This window comes from Erpetoichthys calabaricus, chromosome 15 (genome assembly GCF_900747795.2).
Source record: "Erpetoichthys calabaricus chromosome 15, fErpCal1.3, whole genome shotgun sequence".
Classification (NCBI taxonomy): domain Eukaryota; kingdom Metazoa; phylum Chordata; class Cladistia; order Polypteriformes; family Polypteridae; genus Erpetoichthys; species Erpetoichthys calabaricus.
Genome location: NC_041408.2, coordinates 30374204 through 30401703, shown reverse-complemented (window position 1 = coordinate 30401703; position 27500 = coordinate 30374204). Strand labels below are relative to the sequence as shown.

General features: G+C 34.1%; 1 protein-coding gene across 1 annotated transcript in view; it reads right to left on the bottom strand.

Annotated features, from left to right (window-relative positions):
• ehbp1 (EH domain binding protein 1) overlaps positions 1–27500 on the bottom strand; it is a 508893-nt gene that overhangs the window by 26837 nt on the left and 454556 nt on the right. Inside the window, 4 exon segments of the mRNA XM_051919668.1 lie at positions 438–535; positions 4040–4178; positions 10577–10710; positions 13812–13959. Of these exon segments, the coding sequence (XP_051775628.1) occupies positions 438–535; positions 4040–4178; positions 10577–10710; positions 13812–13959 (519 nt within the window).

The following is a 27500-nucleotide window of genomic DNA, read 5'->3' as shown; positions in this document are numbered from 1 at the left end:
TGGAAAGGTTGAACACCCATTAACCCAAGCCAACAAAATGGGTTGGCTGAAAAATTCTAGCAGGTCTCCTGTGACTTCTTTCCACTAACTGCAGCTTTCCAGTATCTGCCATTGTAATAATTAAAATCATCCGGCTAGATCAATACTGGAATCTCTTTATGGGAAGTGCCCAGATAGAAATGTCTCAAGGAAACTCTGGCTGTGCAATTCTTACATTTAAAAAATATCCTTTTTTTCTTTTTTTATCTGACAATTATCACTGCACTGCAGACTAATTCAGATGTGCACTCCTCTTAGGCTTTGAATACATTGGAGATTGACATCATAAAAACCTCAACGTCTCTCTCTCTCTCCTATTTTTGTAAAAAGCATGGCTCCATATATGGAAAGGATTTATCAGCAATCTTGAAAAAAAAAATTAAATATGCATTAAGTACTTCATCTTCAGATGGCTTCCGCTCAGTTTCAGCTATTGCTAGCCTCTCCTCATTTGCCTTCTTTGAATCTTCTTGTACTGATCTTTGCTTTTTTACCTCTGAAAAAGGAGGGAAATAAAATAAGATATTATAAATGACTTCATTATGAATTCACACCTTCTGCTTTTAAAAAGATGGCCCAAACAGAAGCAAGCTATGTCATCTATACAGAAATCCTTATTTCCCATAAAACACAAAGTCTTTGGATTAGTCCTGACTAAATAAGTTTATACAGCATTAATCAATTTCGCTAAAGTTAAAATGCAACATTCATTTAGAAGCCATCTGTTAAAATGCAAAAAATTTCTTTCATAATTCTTAATACAAAAACAGAATAGCTCCTCAAAATGGAAAATTCAGTCTGTAAAATATTTCATTTTAGTGTGTGATATTATACATGTCTATATATTTGTGCCTATATATATGCTATAATATGTGTGCTTAAAAATGAATAATAAAATGCATCATAATGCCAAAATGAAGTATTGAACAACATACTATCACTAAAGAAACAGGAAAATGAATATAATGGATCAAGAGTTCTTAAAAGCATCAAGTTCACTCCTTAATTAATGTCACATGGAGTCTTATAACAGCAATCTTTAAGTACAATGCAGCTGGCTTTTTTTAACCACAATAACTCAATTACTGACTTATTATAAAATTTAACAAATCATTACATCAGGGACAAATCTGAAGCAGAACATGATGACACATAGACAGATGTCACACTGTCAACTGAAAGTCCAAAACTTGATAAATGTAAATAAGTGTATGTATATAATTACTGTTAAAAGGATGAAACAAATCACCTCACTTTAAGGATACTATTATTTAAACAAGTTTGAAATTTTCAGAACTCAAGGACATGAAATGAAACATTATGAAAACATTAGATTGCTTTGTCTAATTGGAAAGATATGCACAGTAATTTAAGATAGGAGAACTAATTAATACATATTTTTGATGTCTTGATGCAAGTATACTTGTGTAATTAAAAGTAGAAAGCAACTGATATACAGTAAATAAATGTATATGAGTGTAACAAATTACAAACATGCAAGCAATTCTTCTATGACTCTAGCATCTTCAACATTTAATTAAAGGAGGGAAAACAAAATTATTTTTGTATTTTGTTATAAAGAAAAATATTAATTTTTCCTTAAATTGAATTCTTTCCAGGAGTATGCCAACACCAAGTCAAAACAAAGATTGGATAACTTAGGATAATCTAACCCAGTGATTTCTTACCATTGACACAGAAAATCACAAAGAGTGTAGCTTTGTCAAAATTCATTCACAATATAAGCATTAAGTAGTAAAGTACAAGTGCTTTGAATGTCACTGAAAAAAACTGTGCACACATGTCAGACTTTACCTTTTTTTCTTTTCAGATGAAGTGTAATGTTAACATACCATGTAACAAGTGACTTGGTCAAAATAATAACTTTTCAAAAACACCAGTAGAAGGAGTTGAAGGTGGCAGGAATGAATGGTGTATTCAGAAAATATTCAGTGATAAACATTCTGCTATTTAAAACTTATTTTATTATTATGTATAAAGTAACCAATTCATTAAAAAAACTAAAATTCTGGATAAATTATAAATATTCAAACACTTATGATTGGGTTATTATTTTATGGTTAAACTACTGGCCATCAAGCATTTCCAATATGGCCTTGTGTCCATAATGCCACTTTCCCATTAACTTCTGTCAATAAAATTAATACAATTATTAGATGAAGCATTCATTTTCAAATTAGATTCCAACAAATGTTAATGATAGGATGTAACGATGTTCACAAGTTAATTTAAGGTTTAGGCAGGTTTTGCCACATCCCTTACTTCTCAACCAAAGGGTGCCTGAACTACTAATTTACTGTTCACTGAAACATAAAATGCCTTTGGCTTCTTGCTGCCTGCTGGGGCTACCAGCTGAACACAGTTACACAACACCGGGTTACTATTGACTGGCTCGGAGGATCACTGCTGCAGCCTACACATGCCTTTTACATTTAAAAAGGTCACAAATCTGAATATCACTGTTAATCAAAATGCTTTCAAAATGCAATTCAGCATTACAACAGGCATACAAATGAAAAGAATTAAACAAACAAAAGCATATGAATTGAGATTTAAATATCCTAATACACTATTTACCTATGTGCTTAACTAAAATACAAATCTCTACTAATTTCAAGCTATACTTGGAAAAGAAATGGCAACAAGAAGTTTAAAAATGCAATATAAAACATACTGATACTACTAAAGCAGTTTATGATAAGCCTTTCAGAATTGGCAGAAAAGCTGGTTTTATAGTAGAGGCAGAATGTAGTAGAGTCAGCATTGAAGAAGAGTTATAGCACTTATGCATCAATAATTCATCTGATCAGTTTGTTGTGTCATGTTTGCCTCCTCCAACAGAGGCCACTCTTGACAGATTCTCGAAAGAGTGGAGAAAAAAGAAAGAGAATTTTACCACCTTGCGAATGGCGTTTCAAGACATTCATAGTGGAAATAATTAAAAACCATCAATGCATGCATTATCTGCTGCTTTGAGAGCTTTATGAAACATTTGGATAGTTTGGATATGAAGCTCATTTAGGCTGTCAAAGATTCATCTCACTGGTGATACTGTTGGCACCTTTTTTTTTATCAGAAGTTCTCATATCTATAATACATATGCCTTTCATTACAAGCTGTATAACGAGCTGTAAATTCAACCTTGTATGCTACAAAATGTAAACTTTACATTTTATAGAATATTTTAAACACTGGAATTTTTTTTCAATAAGGCAAAATGGCAACACCTTGACTTCTAGAAAACTTGTATAAAGCAAAATTATTCTTTTGATGATTGCTTAAATGGCTTTCACATAAATTCAACATTCCTTATTGCCAATTAGATCATATGATTTGGCATCCCATTTATTGGAAGCTGAAGAACCATCATGGCAGACAATGGGGCAATAGTAAATAGGGCATTAGTCATTAAAGTTAACAAGATTTCCAGTTCAATCTCAGCATCCAAATTACTTTATGACCCTGAGCAGGTAACTTAACCTGCCTGTACTTTAATTTGAAAAACATTAATGTGAACATTTACAACATATTCTGGTCTTATTTGTTGCCAAACATAAAATAATTAAAATACTGACAACTTTCTCACTCACAGAGTAGCAAATTCTGAATTGCCAATTAATCTAAATGATGTGGCATGAATGTGTAACTCCACATGGGCAATGACCAGATGTATGATTTGAGCCCAGAATGCTGAATCAGTGAAGCAGCAACACTAAACAATATGCTACCATGCTACCAGGAATTTTAATAATTGCAGAACAGTTTTAAGAGTTCATTGGATTCACTGGCCAAACATATGTGAAATTCTATGCACAGAAAAAAGGTAAAGTGTGTACATCTATTGCAACACTACCAATACATATGCACTGTGTACAGTTATACCCAATTATAAACAAATACTGAAATAACTTAAGCTGTCGAGCATAATGAACATCAGTATGAGACAAATATTATCAAACTGACTGAAATATTCTCTTACCAGGTCTACTCTCTACATATTGACTAAAAGATTGAAGTCGTGTTATTCTCACTGTAGAGTCTTTGCTGAACACCATAGGACTTAACAACCGTTCACTAGCTTTACGGAGCCTTTCCATTCGAACTTCTTCTGCTGTGCTCTAGAACAGAAAACAAGAAGGGCAATTTATACATAAAACAGAAAAACAGAAGTGAGTTGTGACCTGAAGCACTCAACTGTTAGTGAGAGAAAGCCTTGAGAGATAAAGTGCAGCTACAGTGCATCATCCTAACAGTTTCAAATTACTAAATTACTGAGCTGTCCAAAGGAACTGAAACTCTATGACTGCTGTCAATCAACTATCAAAGCTGCCAAAAACAGTTTTACAAGAAAGCAAGAAAAAAATAAAAACAATACTAGCTCTAAAAATAGATTAGAAAAACATTCCCAGTGCAACATAAAATGACTTAGCTACAAGCAAGAGTTATAAGGTATGGTTAGCACTGCACTGTCCACAAAAAATGATTACCAGTTACAAATAATAAAATCTTTGTTTAGAAATTAAGTGTTTAATTATGTAAGAGAAACTAATAATGACTTGTAAGGAAAAAAAAACTATAAAAAGTCATTGCAACTATAGCAATGTGCATGGGGGGCAACTTTGGTAAATGGTCACTGATCAACCCTGAATGCCAGTGACAAATAGTCTGGATTTAGATCCTCAGGTTATTTATTTAAAACTTTCAAAAACCCATGAGAAGGATAGCAGTCCATTAATTTGCCTGGGCAAGCAAGACTACCATATTGTAACTAGCGATGTTTTTTTTTTTAACATTGTAAAAAGGCTGTAGATTGGATATGCACTTTCATCAGCCTTTCTTAAATTTGAAATCCAAGTCTAAAATAGCGAAAGGGTATCATATTAATTTCAACCAAAAGTAATACTAAACATTTTATGACAAGTTTTTATATTCTTCAGTAAGCACTTTTGAAAGATTTAGCTAATCTTCATGTGAGCAAAAGCTAAAAGTATGTGTTTATTCCGTTTCTAGTGAAAATGGTGTCAACAGCATTTATACTTCTATTTGGTCCAAAACATGACCAAGACTTACTGGGTTTTTGTATCTTTACATTAAATACATGTAAATTATAATATAATTTGTTAAAATTTCCAACTTCACATATACCAATTCAATTAAACTATTTTTTCGTCTAGACTTTTGATAAAAACAAAGCTTCTTTCTTAATTTTGCAAGTTCAGTCCTATGTTTAATGTCATTCAGCATTTGTAAGCCACAACAACATTGCTACATTCTTTAAAACCGAAGTTTAACAGGTTAGAGTGCTAAGATGTAGGCCGATGATTCAAGCTGGCAGTGATAAAGTGTTTTGTATCTTGAATGCTTTCAATCAACATAGTAAATATATTTGTTTAATTGCAAGCAGAGGTGTCGGAGTTGGTGCTACCATAAATTGAGGAGTCGGAGCAAGAGTTGAAGGTTTTGTGTACTGATTCAACAGCCCTGACCAAAATACTATGTAATTCTTTTAAGGCTAAATAAATCGACATTGAATATAAAAAAGTTGTTAAAGTTACAATGGCGGTATAGGGATAAATGTTGTTGCCACTCTACATTTTAAGCCTGGGTTTGAGTATGCAAGTTCTCCTCTGCATGTGCTACCTCTTGGTATTTCAGCTTCCATAACACATTTTAAAAGGGTGCATATAAGGTTAACTGGCATTTCCAATTTGGCTACGTGCTGAGAATGTAACATTTCATTACGATACAGACCTGTTGTAAGAAATGCAAAAGCTGGTTTCCAGCATCCACTGCTATAATTATCCCAACAGGGGCTACATACACAGTATTAGGGTTGAATGTCTTCAATACATTTATAAATGCAAGAGTGACAAAGGCAAGTGAACAGATTAAACAATTTTAACTGTTTACAACAAAATTTACAATACACAAAACCTATTTGTGCATCTGATGGCAGGTACTGGAGAGTGTTGTTATAAGATAAAATACTGAAAGTCAAAGTTTCAAAGAATCAATCAAGTCAACAACATTCAAATTCCTTTTATAAAAAAAAAAAAAAAAATCACAAACTTGAAAACTGAGGCATTGAGGATTTGTCTCACTGCACTCTTCAGCTCCCCCTCATTAAATAGTTCTATGCACCACCAGGCAGAAAGATGGGCTCAGTAAATTTTTTTAGAAATAAAAAGGAACACCTTTTATTTACTGAGTGAAGGAGTATGCTATATTTGAATTCACAACTTTTGCATGCAAATGGAAAAACAGAGATGTATACAAATGTCATGGAAGTATGCAGTGCTGTTGCTTATGCAGTTTAGTAACTATTTACTTGACCAACAAGTTTTGCAAACCAACAAATGGACAAACATATCTTGTCATGTCAAAAAAAAAAAAATAGTCAAAATTCATGATTTGATTTTAAATATGACATTATATACTGTATTTTAAGCTGTTAAGAGTTTTGAGCATTTTTTTTTTTTTTTTTAACAGTCTCACATTTAAAATAATTTTAATCCATGAAATAAACTGAAATAAACAGCTGGGTACTATGTGTCTCTACATTAAAGGGACAACAGCTGCATTTTGTTCTAAATTAGGTCATACACACAGAGAAGTTTTCTTCAAAATATGTGATCTTTCAGTGTTTAAAATACAGTTTTACTGTGTCAAATATAAAGAAACACAAATCAATTACAAGCTTGCATTAGGCTAGGTGGGAAAAGTAGAGATTCCATAACATCCTAAAAGATGATGACAGATGTAAGATCTTTAGATCTAGTGTGGTTTACTAAAATGTGGATGTTGCTTTGTCTTTTTACTGCCTACAAGTGACAAGAGAACTGCTTTTAAAAATGAATTGATCATCACTAAGATAATGCACTTTTAAATTTAGTACTTTACACCAAAAAGTCTTCATAAAATGTTTAGCTTCACCCATGCATGTTTTGAATCTGATTTTTTTCACTAGTCTTGTGAAACTAGACCCAATTTTTGCAGCACTGGGAACAGGAAAGGAATCCATCCATGCTGGTAAGCCAATCAACACCGGACACAATGGTTTGCAATTACACCATACAAAAGTTTTAGGATGCCAGTTAACCTATCATGAATCCATTTGGAATACTGAGGGCAATTGGAGTAACCAAAAAAACTCCATCAGACTGTGCAAATGTCTTAGGAACAAAGACCGTGACAGAAGTCAAACTCATACTCGTGGATATTTGAGGAAGCAGCACTGAAACCACAGTTCCTGTATCATCCTGCACATATACAATTAATTTTAATCAAAATTAACAAACAAAGCTTCAACAAATCTTCTGTAATTTATTCAAATTATGCACATTAGTAATGTTGTTGTTTTCAGAAGTATGCATATGTAAAACTACACAGCATGCCTTTCTCATGACATACTGTGTGATCAAGCCAAGTGGAAATAACTGTTGTGAATAACATTTTACCACTATTAACAACCACATAAACAAGTTCACAATTAGAGTACATGTTCCAGCTCTTGGTGTTGGGAAAAACGTAGTTGTCATAAAAGATAATTCAGCAATTTGACTAAAAACAATTCTTCCTACTGAATATTATGAAAAGATCCTCTTCACAGAACTTGAACGCTAACAGCTATTAATATTCAAATTGCAAGTAAGCCAATTTAGCTCAAAACACTTATATAATTGCCATTTAAAAATTATTTGTTAGAACAAGATATTTTTTTTCTTGGATATGACTGACACAAATGTATTAATCATTTTGTGAAAATAAACCTACATATACATGCCTTAAAAAATGACCTGCTGACAAAAAGACTTGAGCTTTCATTATAAATATTTCTTTTTATTTTGCCAAAAGGCATTCTGTGTTGTTAAGAAATGTTTTTGTCATTTAAATTTCATTTAAAAGAGAAAATGTTCAGGGGACAGCAGTGATGCATCTAATTGGTAAGAATGAACTACTAGTGCTGCAAGCCCTCTATCTACACCTTTGCCTCATCAAATAAATGAATAGCATACATAACTCAGTGACCTGTGTCTGTGATCTAAACATGCCGCTTGCTCTGTGGCTTACTATAACTTTGCCAACATTCTTGAGTGTATCTTGCTGGTCAAACAGGAAAGGCAAGTTTCTCTTTATAAGGCAAAACAGCCAAAGAAAAGCTAACTGCTAGGAACAATTAAAACAGTACTTTGTAGGGAAAATGGTGTTTAAAGGCAGCAAAAGCACACTTTAGTAACAAAACATAATTTTATCTATGCTAACATTGGGGAAAATCACAAGCAAAATTGTAATCAAATGCTAACATCCCCACAGGAACAAAAAAAAAATCATCCACTCCCAACATTTGCAGGGCATGGCACAGGAAGATACCATGGGTACCAAACATAAAACAAATATAGCATTTTACTCTTTATTATTATTTTCATGAATTGTTTTCAAAGTAAATGGGCAAAGACCAAGATGCATGACTAATAACTAAGCCTGCTGAATGTTGAAACTTGTTATCAAACGCTACCAAGACTGCACCCTTTCTTTGCATTGAGACAATCAGTAATGAGGAAGATCTCTAATGGTCTATTCTCTAGCCTCAAGGAGGTCTGGGATACTGAATCCTCAAGGGAACTAAACAGTTTATCCTCCTTTGCAAATGCTGAAGGCCTCATTTACAATACGCCCTAAGTGCGTTTTACAAAAAACAAACCTGGAGACAGACTCTGTGGTTTTTGAAGAAACAGATGCCACACATTTAAGATACAGGAGCATGACATGCCCAGTTATTGGGGGTAAATTTAAACATCTTGGAAAGTGATTTCTGACACAGTCAATGATGTAAGTAGAGGTCTGGCAGTTTAAGATGAAGTATTTAGTATACATAACAAATACACCAGATTTTTAAGCCCAGCAACGCATTAAAATATCAGAGTGATTAGCCCTGAAAATCCTATTTCCAGAAACCTTTTTATGACCAGGGACTCCAGCTCCTTTACAAAGCACATTCCTCTAAACCAGCCTAATTCATTTAGCTTTTGCAACCCATTGTGTTTTACTCAGGCCAGCTTCATCTTGCATCAAATCCACTGCAGAAAGCTAAATTGAATGTAAAATCAGACGTGACCTGGCTCCTCTTTGTTTAAGACAGCGGACTGAATGTTCTCCTCTGCTAGATCACTTTCAACACCAACTTATAGGACATAACAGCACAACAGAAAGCAATGAAGGGCATTGTTTTAGGACATCAAAGCTTTATATATCTCAGGGAAGGAAATCCTTTCAGTCAGCATCATGGTCCCCAAATAGCATGCAGCTGGGATAGGCCTTGCATGTGTACAGGTCATCCAGTGTAATCTGTATCATCGAGTGATGATAATTAACGAATGAAGCATCCACAGTGTGACATTTTTTTTTGAAAGATAATTACAGAATCTAGTTATAGGATCAAGTTATAATATTAAAAAGACCACAATCTAAGAAGACTTGATTGTGTACTCTTCTTCAGAAAACAATATCAACTTTGAAGAAATGCAACAACTTATGAAATCTAGAACAGAACTAAATAGTAAACAATTCAGAAATACTCTATCCAAAATTCTGTTTGACATTTAATTAATAAGTGTAACCCATGTATTGGCATTAAGGAACATATTTTGGGTGTCTCCTTGCTGTAAGTTGATATACTATTTAATAACTGCTTCTCAAATCAAATACCAAAGTATACAAACACAATTCACAAAAGTTGTACAATAATTAATATGCAATCTTTTACAAATAACATACATTAGCATGGCTGGGAACTAATCTGCGAAAGCTCTCGCAATGCTTGTTCTCAAAGGCTATTAGAGTTAAATAGGTCACTAGCATGTGGAGTGAGCAGTTGCTGGTTTCATTTTTATCAAAGGCTAAATGATGGTGGTAGAGGGATGTGGGTTCCCACCTACTGAAGTGGGGAGGGGACTTGATGGTATCAGACTGGAAAGCTTGGAGGTATAGACCAGGCACTCTTTAAAGGGGTCTTTTATAATATTGCATCTTGTGGCACTCATCCATTTTCACAGAAGACAGGGCAGGGTATAACAAACTGGTCTCAGGTTCCATTTTAATCACATTATCTGTGCACAGCTTATGAAATGGATGAGTGCAGATAATGCTACTCTCCAATAACAACATGTAATGGATACAAAAATGCACACAAGAGATATGAAGTACACTTGGATTTACAGAAGAAATCGCTTGTATATAGTTAAAAGAATTTTCTAAATGTACTACTTAAAATACAAGAAAATGTATGAACTTTTATTACAGGCAGTACACTTGTTTGCAAATATTTTGAAGAAAAATCCAGAAAGTATCTATGTGTTCTCAAATTTCTTCTCTCTTAACACTTAAAACAGCATTCCTTATTAACTGCCAATGACAGAGGTAAACACTAGTTGATTTGCTTTTGTTCCATCAGTGATACTCTTCAATACCCATGATGTTTCTGAAAGGTTTGGAGCACTAGAGATCACATAATAATTACCTTAAGTTCTTCATTTATTACGCCATCATTCATTGCTATTTGTACCGAGGCAGCTGAATTGGAACTGGCTGTCTGCAGTCGAGTGTCCAGAGGCTTCCGGAGTCTGTGATCAATGTATTTACAGCTCTGTCCACCTAGGGCATAAATATTCAATATGATAAACCAACTGACTTAGTTAATTTTAATAAGAACTGTCACATGTAACTAAACTAAATAAATATTATAAGCAAGCAAAAGGATTGTCCAATTGGGCTCTACTGAAACTAAGATGCAAACAATTTTGGCATTACCTGCCATTCACAAAAAAATTAGATAGAATGTGTTTCAAGTACTGGAAAATTGACAGAAACCGAATATACGAACAGCCTCATTTAAAACCAAAAACTTTAACATCTGAATTTAGCCAAGAGAAGTTTAGGAATTTAAAAATGCAATTATTACTGCAAACATTCAGCTGACATATGACTGTAGAAACGATTACCAAACTTGTTGTACATTGATGCTGAAGACCATTATGATGGGGTGAATGAAGTTGTACAATTACTGTGTTAGTCCATAAATATGACAATAATAATTAAAAAAACAGTACAGTGTGAAATGTCTTTTTTCTAAAATTATTGGCAGAAACAATGTTATAATTAAATGAAAACATCAGTCATTTGCTGTTCTGTCTTATTTAAGAAAGTGCTTCTTGATTAACATTAAGGATCCTCTATTGTGGTAAAGTAGCTTAATAGAAATGAAACATGCTTCTCTGCTTTGGTAAAAATTCTAGCAATGCATGGCTTTGCTTAAGTTAAATTATACACAGATTAGCTTCAAAGGACAATGAAAGTAAAAAGATATTTCATGTTTTTTTGTCAACTGTGCTTTAGTTTATACCTTCAAAGACTGTCAATTGCAACCAACTACATCTAACACAGAACATTAAACAAAATGTCTTGTTGGGTTTCTTACCTTAAAAAAAGTATACAAAAAAAAAAAACAATTAGAAGGCAAAATACCTAATTGTGTGTTTTATTTTTATGTTAATTCTTTGTTTTTTGGCATCAAGGCAAGAGAAGCCCAGGAAACCATGTTAAGCAATTTTCGCGTATATTTCTATACACTTCAGTTAACATGGCTTAGTTGTCACACAAGCAATGATCAAGGGATTTTCCTATACCTGTGCCAACTTTGATCAATGGGATCATTATATACTGGCATTTATTAATGGGGGTGACAGATATATTGGAATATGTATTAGATGCAGAAAAGTTGCATGACCATATAGATTGTAGAGCACTGGAAGATCGTGCCAAAAATATTCTACTTGTTGAGCACATATTTTACATTATGATGAATGCTCTATTTAAAATATTTTATGTACATTTCAAATAAGGCTGTCATTTTTCTTTCCTTAGAGGTACTGGTAATACCCAGTAAAACCAATACTATGAACATGCACACACAGTAAATAATTTGATTGATGAAGAAGCAGTCACAGAAGACAGATGTATAAAGCAAAGCAAGGCATCAAAAAAGTTGACATCATAAAAAGAAACAGATATGAGAAGTCAACAAATTGAGATTGTCTTACTAAACAAATTATATTGCATACTATTTGAGTAGTGAAACAATCAACAGCTAAAGTGCTTTTACAATTACCAAGAGACACAAGATCAGTGTTAAGGTTAGTAAGTTCATCTTCGTCCCCTGTACAGGAACAGACAGGACTTTCCTCATCGTTATTAAATAAATCATCATCACCACCACCACCACCACCAAAACCGCCATCCTCCTCCCCATCTGCAGGAACAAAAAACAGGCACTTCAAACAAGAATAGTTGTTAGTTGATTAGTTTATAGATAAATTTGAGATCATGCAACAGAGTTACAGTAGCTCAAAACAAGCTGGCATTACAGTACTGATCCAACATCTATATAGTTTCTCCTTCTGAGACCTTTTAAACATAAGCATTCATTGCCTGAAAATGATTTTGATGACTTTAAATATTTACGACTGCTACTGTTTATTTACCTTAATCCCACATCCCTTTCACATGTATCTAACATGCAATGCACACCATTGAGAAATACGGTGAAAGCCAAGAGGATACATGACACAAATGAAAACCTAACAGTTACAGTGATGGATAGGAATTTAAACTTCCAGCATTGTTAATTATAGGTTCATACTGTATGATATTTTTTCATTATACTGTGTCTTTTAAAGGAAAAAAGCTAAAGGTTTTAAAACATATTCAGTGCATTATTTTAAGTATGAATACCGTCAGAAACAAATAAAAGGACAAATATAAGTGCCTAAAGTAGATACCAAGTATCTTGTAAGCAAGATGACACTCTTGTACTGCAGCAGCACCTAATGTTGGATATTTGAATACAAAACCACAAAAATATCAGTTTTTTCTGTGCTGCATAACAAAAAAAGCAGCATGAAAATCTTAAAAATAGATGTTCACTAGAAGACCACTGCTTTTAGAATCTGTTTTACTACATGTTTTGTGAATTAAGATTTTTTTTGAGTGGAAGAAAAGATAGCTAGGATTATGCGTTCTGCTCGGCAAGTCTTGTATATCAAGCACACTGCACATTTGTAACAAGTAGGTTTTTAATGAGGTGTGCAATTAGTGGAATACTGCTAGGACATAAACTTTCAATAAAGTCTATATTCCAATAAACTGTTTCAATTATGTTGTTTGTTTTAAAATTTCTGTTAATCATTGTCTTACCAAAAACATCAAGCTATGGATAAAGCTAGCACATTATAATGAAACTTTTAACATAAATCTGTTTAAAAGGTCAGGACTCAGCTTATTTCTAAACTTTCATCACTGCTTTATTTAAATGTTAGAGATGAAGCCCAGAGTCCCACTTCATTATCTTATTAATCACAATTGTTGTGATGAATGTATATTATTGCTAAGTTTAGTTTATATCATAATAATTATGACTAACTAATAAACAATGAAGTGAGCCTGTGGGCTGCATCCCTAAAATGTTTCAGTGCTGCACAGATCATTTTAAAGGGGCAGGGTGCTGCTTCACAACACTTTAGTTGTGCACTGGGATGCAACCAAATGCCAAAGCTGCAGCTGTTTCACTGGGAATTTATGCAACAGACAGCTTGGTAATCATGACCTTGGCACTGTATTATTTTTTTTTTTCCCTAAGATTTGCTTTGGTAATGCCGCTGGCTGCCACTCCCCCTCAACTCCCCCTCAAAAACACTCACCTCCAGATGTCTTTGACCTTTCCTTCAACTTTTCTGCAGCCATTTCATTGTAGCTGGGAAGTTCTGACATCTTCACACCAGATCGAGCCTCTGCTATTAACTGACGGGCCCTTTCCCTCAGCTGACGACGTCGCTCTTCATCTTGCTGCTAGGAAATATATTGAACAGTTGCCATCTCAGTAATTGACAGAAATGCCATTTCGTTCCCAATCTGATGATCACGATAGCGCCTAGTTTACAGCATGGAGCTGAAGACCACACAGTAAATATACCACTTTATATCAGACCCTATCATATACCTTATTTTAAAGCAACACAGATCAGAAAGAAATATTGAGACCAATTCTGTAATAAATAATGTTTAACAATATTTTTTGTGTGTGACTTATACTGAATAACAATGGTCTAATAATCAAACGTTAAACTAACAACTATATTGCTTTTAAAACAAAATGCAAATAATCGTTATCCTATAATTACACGTTATTTAATAATTAAGAATGATAGAACAATCACAATTAATGCAAAATGTAAGTAAATGTAAGTAGGCCTCATTCCAGAATGCCATTAAGCCCATTCTGCTATGAGCAAAAATGTCACATTTTTTGTAAACCTGTCTCATTTTAACAGGGCATACTCAAAATCCCAAAATATTTCTTACTAAATATATACGTAATTATCAAAGTAAGAACATATACATATTCACCTCCACTGAGCAGGCATAATAGTTGGAATTGGGGAAAAAAATCTTTCAAAAGCATAATTCAATTAAAGCTGTCAGTAGGTACTGGAGCAGAATCTGAAGTAGTAAAAATTGCACTGCAGAGAAAATTATTTTTTGCAATAAAAAAAAAAGAACACGACCTACAGGCTGCCTTATCTATTTTTTAACTATAGAGATGTTTTCAGTTAATTTTGTTAAAACTCTGTTACAGAATTAAAAGATTTTCATATATATATGTGTGTGTGTATGTGTATATATATATATATATATATATATATATATATATATATATATATATTTATGAAGTCACATACATACTCCAACATTTAAATAAATAAAAATATGCACCATTTATTTACCAACAAATTATATAAACTTTCAGAAGCCCAGAGACCACTGCAAGGATAAATACCATATTAAACTTATTAAAATAATCTGTAAATATATTCAAAGGTTTAAAAATATACACTAATAAAATATAACAATAAAATGCTTTAAAAATGATACTTTTATAAAAAGTAAATTTGAAGAAGTTTAAAATTTTTTATATATTAATACTTCCTATTAAAACATTTATTTATACACAATTACAATAATTATATTTTAAGCCCAATCAGATTTAAGTTAAAAAAAAAATTACAAATAACAGTAGTGTATATGAATTTCAGGCATAAAGCACTTAACAATGAAAATTCAGGATGTCTGCAAATGACAGATGCTTGTCAATCCCAGGGCTAATGTAAAAACACTGTAGATGCTGCAGTAGCTGAAATTAGATTTTTAGTTACACATACTGCCCCTGGAAAAATGTTCTTTTTTTACTCATAAATATATATGATGTTCATCCTTAGTGAAAAGATTATTGATGATTGCTTAAATCACTGGTTGTACCACTGCAGTTCCGCCTTTTGCTGCAGACGAGATGTTATCAGCATTAGAGGCCAACAGAGATAAGTATTACGTGATACATCAAGACAAGAAAATAATATATACACTAAATTCACTAAATATAACCATATAGTGTATTTACATAAAAGCAAGTTACTTTTTTTTTTAAAGGATTTTTATTTTGTTTAAAAACAGAATTTTGGTAGACCACCAACCTGAGCTGGATATAAAGTAAACATCTGTTATTAATACATTTGTTTTTCTTGAATAAATACTTTTCATATATGAAACATTTAACACAGCCTGGCTTTCAGCATTTAACATTCCACCTTGAAAGTGAAAAAAATGGACGCTGGCTACCTTAAATACAAACCTCCAAATTGCACTTTGGAGAATGTTTAACAGTAGTTTGGAACCAGCACAATTCACTTAAGTAGCCATTAACAAAGCAATCACAAAATACTAATTAGGTACATTTTACTCATTTCTATGTAAATTATTTGTTTGTAGCAATTGTTCCAAAGAACAATAGGAAAATGCAAATGAATGAGTGGCAGAACAACCCTAATGGAACTGTGTTTATAACCATTAGCCCAGAGGTGTTCTGTAATTCAATCCTCAGGCACTGAGATTTAGACCCATTTACAGAGCATGCGGGCAGGTTACAACGTATAAAACCCTACAGTAAACAAAGTGTATGGACAAAGCACAATATCCTGAGCCTGACTGACACGACTCTTGTTTTCCTATCAGATTGGTTCAATTTACTTTTCTGCTCATGTTCCAGCTCTAAATACGCACACTTCCCAGCCCCGAAAAGCTCTCCCAGGGGCTGGCAAATTTGTGGTGTTTGCTTTCTCACCTCTTAACTTCCCTAAGATACACAGTAGTTAGAATTAAGCTCACCTAAACACACTTGTTCACAATTCATTAAATCTCGAAAGGCAAGGCTTTATACATTTAAACTGGGATAAGGATTTTAGAAGCTATAATAACAGCTGGATTTCAGTGCTACTTAACGGCAGAAAATAAGGGGAGAGAGAGAGGGAGAGTGAGAGAGAAACCATACTTGGAAAAATGCAGTTGAGAGCTGAATATATATGTATATACAGTATATATAATAAATATATAATAAATAAATAAATACATAAATGTGTTTGTATACTGTATATACACACATACATGGCTCAGATATGAAGACATTGGGAAAAAAACCTTAAAATTTAATAAGCATTCTGAATTTCTCTCTAATTAAATTGGTTAATAGCTATTAAGTCATATACATGTACTTTTAAACTATAGATCAAATAAGCTAATTTGCTTCCTGACCATAAAGGTTATAGGTGAAATGTAACTGATAGAATGCTGGGCAGCAGAAATCAAGAAATAAACAGTAGTAATCAAACTTGTAAATTACAAGGAATTGATAGCAACGGGTCTGCAAAAAAGCTGAGCTGTAACAGGATTATGAATGGGAAGCAATTTTATCATGGAATAACAGTGGCAAATCAGACATGGTTATAAAAAAAAAAAGTTAAGTATTTAGTTGGATTTATATTTATTCACTAATTTGAATAAAAAAACAAGCCCTGCAGAAAAAAAAAAAAAAAGATGTGTGTCTAACGTCTCCTTCTTCAACCACTAAAATTTTTAAGGTAATAAGAAAGGGAAAAAAAAGGCTAGAAATAAAAAAAAATTGGTATGTTTGATTAGCTTTGTGTAAACTTTCACAAAATGTATGTTTTGCTTTTGCTGGCAATAACTTGAAATGTGTGAAAATATTCTAAAAGAGTTACTGCATTTACTGAATAATTTTAAGGGACAATTCTAAGAAATGCACATCTTTGGGGAATAACCTTTGAATAAGATTGGCGTCAAATGCAGAAAAGTGGTTTAAATATCACATTTCTAATATGATAAAGGATCAGATAGATGACAGAGCAACTTACTACTATTAACATAACCTGTTTTACCAGTTCCTTAATTTGATGGTTGATTAACTGAAGACAGACTGAAATACTCTAGTATTACAGAAAACTATTCTCAAAACGCTCTTCTTGTTTTCTGACCTCATAAAAATTTGTATGCCATTTTTTTGACTATATTTCACAGTTCGATGCCATCTCAGCAAGCTTCCTTCTGCTGCTTCAATGGCGTTACTTTTAATTTTATCCTCCTTAGTCGCAGTAATTAAAGTGATCAGCAGTGGCACCCTTGCAGCATTGACACAACTACAAACCCCTTGCAGATTTTAAAAAGGAGAAAAGAAAAGACCAAAGTTTCATTTCGCTGGAACAAGAAAATCAAGCTTCTACTAAATCTCAACTTTATCCAATTGTTCTTTCAACAGCCTTTGGATCTTAAGAAACAAATAAAAATGGCTGTCTTTAGGGGGTCCTTTTTGTACTTGCCGCAGATGGCAGTGACTGACATTACATTCAGCCAAAAATGACGCCATGGATTAGTGAAGGTGAATCAGGATGTGAGAAACTGTCCATGTAGCTGCCAGGGTAATTACTGCCCAAAAGAATGTCTAAAATGGTCTTAAGAAATTGAGGACATTTTTGAGATTCGAATGAGATGGGGAAAGTCACTTACCTAATAATATGGTTAAAGGAGAATTAAATTTGCATACCAGTTGAGTATATTATGTTTGCTTTTCAAAAACAAAAACCCACAAGGAATTCGAACAAGAAATGAAATGAAGGTTGTTGTCCTGTATCGTGTTTCTTATGCAGCACAGTGTAACAGGGGTGGAATAGCACATTTGTGATAACAATTAAAATAATGACCTTAGACAAAATTATAGGAAGAATAATCACCATTAACAACCAGTGTATCTAACAATAAACAAGGTAAAGCAAAAACTGTCAATCTATTAATGCTGAAACATTAAAACATATTACACTTCAAACGGGGCAGAATTAAATTTTTATTTTAAAGCTTTGCAAAAACAGATTTGGTTGTAAAGAAACACTGGTTTTTATTTTGTTTCATTTCTTATGCTCCTACTTACAATGATCGGTGTTTTTAAAAAATTGCTTGTCGCCTGTCTGATTACACCATGCATTTGTAGGTGGGAGAGGGAAATTATCGCTCTGGCCTTTCATCACTTGACAGGAAGCAAGACACTGTTATTAGCCATTTAGAAAGAAAGAGAATTCTGTGCCTGTCCAGAGGCAAGGATTACAGAAATGTACCCCATTCACCAGCTATAGAATATGTAAAGAAAAGTGGAAAAAAAGGAAATATTGCAAGGGCATTAAAGATTGAAGCTGGCCGAGCTTTTACTTGGGACCTTCATGAACTGTTTGAGTAAACAGGATCGAGAAGGAATAAAACAATCATTCAAGGACTAAGCTTCTTACACCATTTTAAGATTTTAGTGTATACTGACTACATATTTTAAATAAATATAGTCAATATAGTCCAAAATTTATAAACACACACAAACACACACACACATTATATATATATATATATATATATATATATATATATATATATATATATATATATATACATACATACAGTATATACACATATATACACACATATATACATGTGTATATTATATATATATATATATAGTCCATATGTACAGTGTATTTTACAAAGCAATCATGATTTATATACATGCACACACACACAAACGCAGACAGAAACACACACACACATTTAGAGTATTTTATATTGTTTATAGAGTTTACTTACAAATGGCCACACATAAAATAATGCTACAAATTACATTCAAAAGAAATAATCTAAAGGATGGATTTAGGCCACATGGGTTAATAAATACTGAAAGAGATGTCAGATAAGTACACTTGACAATAATTCAACCATGAGGTTTAGCTAACAGCATTATGATCGTATGTGCACTGTAACAATCATTCATTTTTAAAGTTATTTCTACTAAAGGACTCGTGAATATCAACTACATCACATATAAAATATTAAACAAAGATATTACTATAATTGATTTACAGTATATACAAATGTTACTTAAAATGGAGAAATTCTAAAAACTTACCACAATTATCAAAGTATAAATCAAGAAAAGCAGAAAAGGCGGCAGCTAGGGAGCAAACGAGACAGACTATGTCAACATATCAGATCAAATCCGTGAAATAAATGTGGGTATTCATAATACGACTAGGTTTGTGAACTCTACATGTTGCCCTCTTTACTCAAAGAACTCTAGCAAAAAAGCAAATAAATTATGATGTAGGTGTTTGTCGGACTTTAGAAGACGTGTTGAAAGATAGCAGGACATAACTTAAAAGGTGGGAAGAAAAAATAAAATTTTTAAATATAACTGAATGATGGAACAATTAGTAACGCAATATGAATTAAAGGAATCTAGCATATATGGTTTATAAAAATGCTGGCAGAAAGGTGGACATTTACCTTTTTTGCTACTGTAATGCTTATTGTACTGTATATTTTGTGTGTCAATTTAATACATTGCAATGATTGACTATAAATGCAAAAGGGCAGAAAAACAGCCCAATATCACAAGAAAATAAAAGTGAATCTCAAAATTAAGGAGCTCCTTTCTGGTTTTATAACAGGTTGACTTAACAAAGTCAGTACCACTCCTTCTCATAGCACTAGTTACTTGCATCAGTAGCTTTGACCAGGTAGCATGAACATTACATCTCCATCCAGATATTTTAAGCCAATCACAGCAAATACTGCCTGCAGTACATCTATTCAAAATGGTAGCATTTAGGAATTTACTTATTTGTGTGATTGTTGTCTTCCCCAGTCAATTAAACAACTAGGATTAATTACCTTTAATGCTGCTATCATGAGAACATGTATAAACACATTTATTAAATTAATTTCCTAATAAAATGTAATTTATAGAAAAAGTTATGCAGAGAAAAATGAAGCTATAAAGTTTAAACCAAATTTGAATGGGGGCCATGTAACTTGAGAAAACAATAATGACATAATACGATACCCTTCTTGCAAAAATCATGTTATATTAAAATTGATATAATGTTTTATATGAACCGTACTGAATATTATAAAAATTACATTTCAAAATGAGTATTGAACAAAAGAGTACCAATGAGTAATGAACAACTTCCACTCCATTTTGATGTAGTATGAAGCACTTATTTTTATCCTGTACTTTTAAAAAACATATTACTCAAACTCTTTATTTTTTTCAAATATATGAACTCAACTTCCAACAAATTATTCAGAATGTTGAATGGTTGCTTCTCTTCATTGAAAACAGGACAGCAGAGTATGGCTGAAATCTACATAGAACCACTTTAAGTTAGAACTAACTATATATCTAATTTTATTCTACAATCCTGTGAGAGGTGTTTTAATTTAAATCAATTATTCATGTTTTCTGAGGGCACACAATGTACAATTAAATTTAGTTACTATTCTTAGCCTCTTTGCTGTATTTATTTATAATGTGCTTGTTGAGCAATAAATTTAAAGTATTGAATGAAATGGCAAAGGGAAAAATGAGATGGAATTTATCATCAAAAATGTATAATTATTCACAGAAAGTGAGAAGGCAAAATACACCTGAAACCATAGAGAAAAAAAAACACCAATTTAAATCAAAAACTGAATTTTCACAGATGACTTGAAACTCAGAATATCAATAACCATATTCAAAATAGCAGTAAAGAAATTTACAGCACATCCATCCATCCATTATCCAACACGCTATATCCTAAACTAAAGGGTCACGGGGGTCTGCTGGAGCCAATCCCAACCAACACAGGGCACAAGGCAGTAAACAAACCCCAGGCAGGGTGCCAGCCCACCGCAGGGCACTCACTCACTCACTCACTCACACACACACACACATCAAGCATGCACTAGGGACAATTTAGAATCGCCAATCCACCTAACCTGCATGTCTTTGGACTGTGGGAGGAAACTGGAGTACCCGCAGAAAACCCACGCAGACACAGGGAGAACATGCAAACTCCATGCAGGGAGGACCCGGGAAGCGAAATACTGCGCCATTGTGCCGCCAATTTTACAGTACATAACCTTGAATATATATTTTTTTAATCATAAAATATGATAGTAATATGTTATCACTGTGCCTGCATATTGTAATTGAATTTGGAAATAGAATAAAGAACTATTAACTTGCAAGTAAGTTAATGAAAGTGTAAATAACAATAGAGGTCATGAAATAAATGATCGAAAAATGCATTCACAAATGTCAATGATACATAAAAATGTGTTTTTTGAAAAAAATTATTGCATTAAAATGGAATTGGTTTCATATGTTTCCACTGAACAACAGTAGAAAAAACATTTCCAGAAATATTAATTTACATGAGAAGGCAAATTCCAAATATTTGTTAAACCTCTTGTTAGTGATAGGTATAGACTTCCCAGAATGTGCATCAAAGCAAGAATTTCACCATACTTAGTACATGTGATGGTACTGATACTGCTACTTTTACTACAACTACATGCTGTGTCCATAAATTATTTTAAGTTTAATTGTCCCTGCTAGATCTTTTAACGGGGTCTTCTTTTTTAATGATTTTAATGACCATGTTCTGGTCACATAGTGTGAGGATCAAAGTCAATGATTTGAGATCATAAACTTAATTTCTAAAGAGATAAAAATAATTTTCTAATGACCATTATATCATTTTCTAAAAAATGCAGTTGTATTATTATGATATAAATAACTCGCATATCCTGCATGCTAATGTGCTTTGCCTTGCTTTACTGAAAAGATTTGTATTTGCTGCATCACTCCAGTTGTGATGAAGTGACTTGAGACACTAGTGCCAGGACACACGAAACTGAAAATTCCAAATAGTCATGATCACTTCCAGTCTGCATATCATCATCATTGGCCCACGGAGGATATCATATCCCTTGCACTTTCTTACCAACCTGGCAAATCTGGATAATAAAAACTTTTATGCCAGAGTTTTTGTTTTATAGGCTACAGGTCAGCATTTAACACTGTAGTACAATCAAAGCTGACCATCAAGCTCCTCAGTTTAGGAATTGCACCACACTTTTCAACTGGGTTAGAAGGTTCAACATCAACAGACCTCAGCACATGCATATTAGCAGCATCACATCCTCCACACTGACCCTCAAAACAGACACAGGTTAATTCACTGACATAACCTCCATCCATTCACTTCCTGTTCACCTATGACTATAAATACAGACATAGCTCTAACTCCATCATTACAATTGCTGATAACAGCACCTTCAAAGACCTGATCAGTAACTACGATGAGATAGCTTACAGAGAAGAGGTATACCTGCTGATTCAATTGCTCCAGGACAACAATCTCACTCGTAATACCAGCAAAACCACAGAACTGTTCAGGAAGGAGATGGCAGAACACCCTTCCGTCAACATTAGAGGATATGCTGTAGAGAGGGTGAAGTGTTTTAATTTTCTTGGGAGTCATTATCACTGAATAACTGAAGTGGGTACAACACATTGTCTCGATTCAACAAAGGATCACCAGCTCCTCTACTTAATCAGAACGACAGCTTGAATTATTCCATCTGATCATACAAACTTCTACAGTAGCACTGTGGAGACTGTTCCATCAGAACCTGCTCAGCTCAAGATTGTAAAACACTCCAGAAGGTGGTGAAGGTGGCACAGAATATTACCAGAACTCAGCTGCCTTCTCTGTTCAAGACACATACAACACTCACTGCCACAGAAGGGGAAACAGAGTGATTAAAGACCTCAGCCATCCTGCACAGGTGCATTTCTGAGCCTGGAACAGGGGAAAGTCCCGAGGCTTTGGAAAACATCTTGCATCACCCCAGTCCCAAAGGTATCACGTCCTGGTGAGCTGAATGACTTCCGGCCTGTCGCTCTAACATCACATGTGATGAAGACCATGGAGCGGCTGCTGCTTCACCACCTGAGGCCACAGGTCCAACACGCCCTCGACCCTCTGCAGTTCGCATACCAGGAGAAGGTGGGAGCGGAAGATGCCATCATCTATATGCTACATCGATCTCTCTCCCACTTGGACAGAGGCAGTGGCGCTGTAAGAATTATGTTTCTAGACTTCTCTAGCGGCTTCAACACCATCCAACCTCTGCTCCTTTTAAGGACAAGCTGACAGAGATGGGAGTAGATTCATACCTGGTGGCATGGATCGTGGACTATCTTACAAACAGACCTCAGTATGTGCGTCTCGGGAATTGCAGATCTGACATTGTGGTCAGCAACACAGGAGCGCCGCAGGGGACTGTACTTTCTCCGGTCCTGTTCAGCCTATATACATCGGACTTCCAATATAACTCGGAGTCCTGCCACGTGCAAAAGTTTGCTGACGACACTGCTATCATGGGCTGCATCAGGAGTGGGCAGGAGGAGGAGTATAGAAACCTCATCAAGGACTTTGTTAAATGGTACGACTTAAACCACCTACAACTGAACACCAGCAAAACCAAGGAACTGGTGGTGGATTTTAGGAGACCCAGGCCCCTCATGGACCCCGTGATCATCAGAGGTGACTGTGTGCAGAGGGTGCAGACCTATAAATACCTGGGAGTGCAGCTGGACGATAAATTGGACTGGACTGCCAATACTGATTCTCTGTGCAAGAAAGGACAGAGCCGCCTGTACTTCCTTAGAAGACTGGCATCCTTCAATATCTGCAGTAAGATGCTGCAGATGTTCTATCAGATGGTTGTGGCGAGTGCCCTCTTCTACGCAGTGGTGTGCTGGGGAGGCAGCATTAAGAAGAAGGACGCCTCACGTCTGGACAAACTGGTGAGGAAGGCAGGCTCTATTGTTGGCATGGAGCTGGACGGTTTGACATCCATAGCAGAGCAACGGGCACTCAAGAGGCTCCTATCAATTATGGAGAATCCACTACATCCATTAAACAGTGTCATCTCCAGACAGAGGAGCAGTTTCAGCGACAGACTGCTGTCACTGTCCTGCTCCACTGACAGACTGAGAAGATCATTCCTCCCCCAAACTATGCGACTCTTCAATTCCACCAGAGGGGGTAAACGTTGAACATTATTCAAGTTATTGTCTGTTTTTTACCTGCATTTTTTTATTACTCTTTAATTTAATATTTTTTGCTGCTGGAGTATGTGAATTTAAAGTATCTATCTATCTATCTATCTATCTATCTATCTATCTATCTATCTATCTATCTATCTATCTATCTATCTATCTATCTATCTATCTATCTATCTATCTATCTATCTATCTATTTCTCATTTCTCTCTTCTGGTGAACAGTATACGGCCATTGGCACTCACACCAGTAGATTCTGGAATACTTTATACCCCATAAGTCAAAAGGCATCTGAACAGTCAATCTTAAGAACAAATATTGTAACCTAAACTGTATGTGTTTAAATATACACAAATACACACATATATGTGTTGCATGCTATTTATACTTTTTATGTATTAATTTAATTGCATCTGTTTTTATGGGTGTTGTACTGTTTGTCAACTGTTCTGATAGTACAATGAAATTCTTACTGTCTTATGTACACATGATAATAAATGACTTGAGTTGTATTCTTCTTAATCAAACATGCGGAAGTTTGAAACACATATTAGATTCAACATGTTTTAAGTTTAACATGAAATTGAAATAACTGGACAATGCTGAATAAAGGTAATCTAAGGAAGCTTATACATGCACTATGGTACTCCAAGAATGGTTCAGTGACATCTTCCAACAATTAAGTGAGTTTGATGCGGAAACAAATCTAATGTCTTTGTCAGGATGGGTAGTCAGCTAGACATACTTTAACATACATGGTATGCTGTACAAACAGAGATTATATACAATAAAACTGATAAAATTGATTTTTCGCATGTATTCAGATGAATCTGGAAAGTCCACAGGAACAACAGTAAAGAAGGAGTGTCAAATTGTGTGATAGGATGTAACAGTTTACACCAAAGGTTCCCACAATATACAGAAATGTACTGCCAAGTTAATGCTTTGGACCACAGACAGACAACTAACTTTGAGACTGAAATTATGGCATCCATTAAGTATGCCATGAACCAGTCACGATTGCTGACAGCATTTAAACTATTTCCTGGCTAGACTGTTGTTGACAAATGTCATGTCACTTTTCATGAAACTTTACCACCTGAAGACAAAAAATATACAGGTGTCACTGCCTTCGATAGAGGGTTGTCTTTCCAGTTTTAGGTGTAATTTAAAAATGCATATAGGCAATCTGGCAGTCATCATACAATGTCTAATGGGAAGCCTATCCAAAACAATTTTCAATCACGAAAGTGCATGACACTAAATGGTTGATGTCTTCTGGGAATAACTATGTGATGACATGATTTTCTTTCGTGGTCAGCCATGTTGCCAGACTAACCCCAAAAAGACCATGTGTGTAACTATGGTCTGCACGTCATTCTCACAGAGGAAGAGCTGTACAATGCTTGGCTTGCTCTGCAATCTGTACCATTCCATGCCATGATGCGTAGTTTCTTGGAGTTTTACCCTGAACTAATAATACTCATACATGATTCTCCATTCCTAACAATTAAACTGTTTATTTACTGCTTTGGACTACTTTCTTACTCATGTACCTAGACTGATTTTTTTACACTATACACTAAAGCCAGAATAACTGAAACCTTACTAGACAGAGGGCATATGAATGACAAATTGGATATGTACATACCACATACAGACATTTTCTCTCACATAAAAAGCATTATATTTGTGCATTTATTGTTCATTTAATACATCTATTGTCTAGAAGATTGTGCGTCAGATATATTTTAAAATACATTATCGATAAATCTTTTATGTAACAAAGGCAACATTAGCAATCAGTATACTATTCTATGTTATGTAAATAAATACTGAATGTGCTGGACAGACCACAGAGGAAATTATTGGTAAACACACAGTTGTAACAAAATAACCACTAGCTCTTTGGGAAACGTCTTTATGATGTGTATACTTCATATATGAATGGACTGAAGAGATGATTTATAGAACTGGGGAAATTAACAACTGTAAAATAAAATATCTCAGACTAATTTAATCAATTTGATTAAAAAATATTAACGTTCTGGGCAACACTATATAGAAATCATTTAAACCTTGTGTTCAAACAGTGTTTAGAATATGCAAAAACAAATACCCGATTTATTAACCAAATACACAATTTGCACACCCATAGTTAGAAGGAATACTTTTTGATAGTACCATCTGCTCTCAATACAAGTACTTGTTCAGAACTATGATAATTAGTGTACTTAACCCTCAATATAGGGGGATGTCATCTATCTAAAAGCTTGCTTACAATGCATTGTGTATTCTGAGCAACAAAGAATACAAACTGAACTACAGAGAGGAATTATTCTCACAAAGAAACTGCTCTATTGGTGTGGATGAGGTGTAAAAACCACGGGGCACAATCATTCTAGAAAACAAGCTTTTCTGCTTTGTTACGAGTAACAAAGACCTACTCTCTCTAGTGAGATTGCAGGGCTGTCTTAACAAACAATTAACAGTTGTACATTAACAAACTTAGAACAGTTAACAACAATATTATCGTTAATGAATTTGACGTTTTTGCTTTCCTGGGACATTTGTGGTTGAAAATTTGAAAACAACACTTTTGACACATTTAAAAATATAGTAAATCATTTAAGGTTTACGATACTCTTATCTTAAGGTCACTATATAGATAGATAGATAGATAGACAGATAGATAGATAGATAGATAGATAGATAGATAGATAGATAGATAGATAGATAGATAGATAGATAGATAGATAGATAGATACTTTATTAATCCCAATGGGAAATATATTATATATGCATGAAAATACTCTGGAAAAATACTCTCTTACTTCTTCTGCAACTGGACTTTAGACTTCATAACTGACAAAACTTTAACACAGGTACTGAAAGGGGGGTATATTGATTTCCTTGCTATATTCCTTACTCATCCATGACTGTGGCCGTACAGCTCCATCTCCATCAATAGGTTTGCTGATGACACCAATATCGTAGACCTGATTACCATAAATAAAGAGATTACTTGCAGAGAAGAGATTTGTTTTCT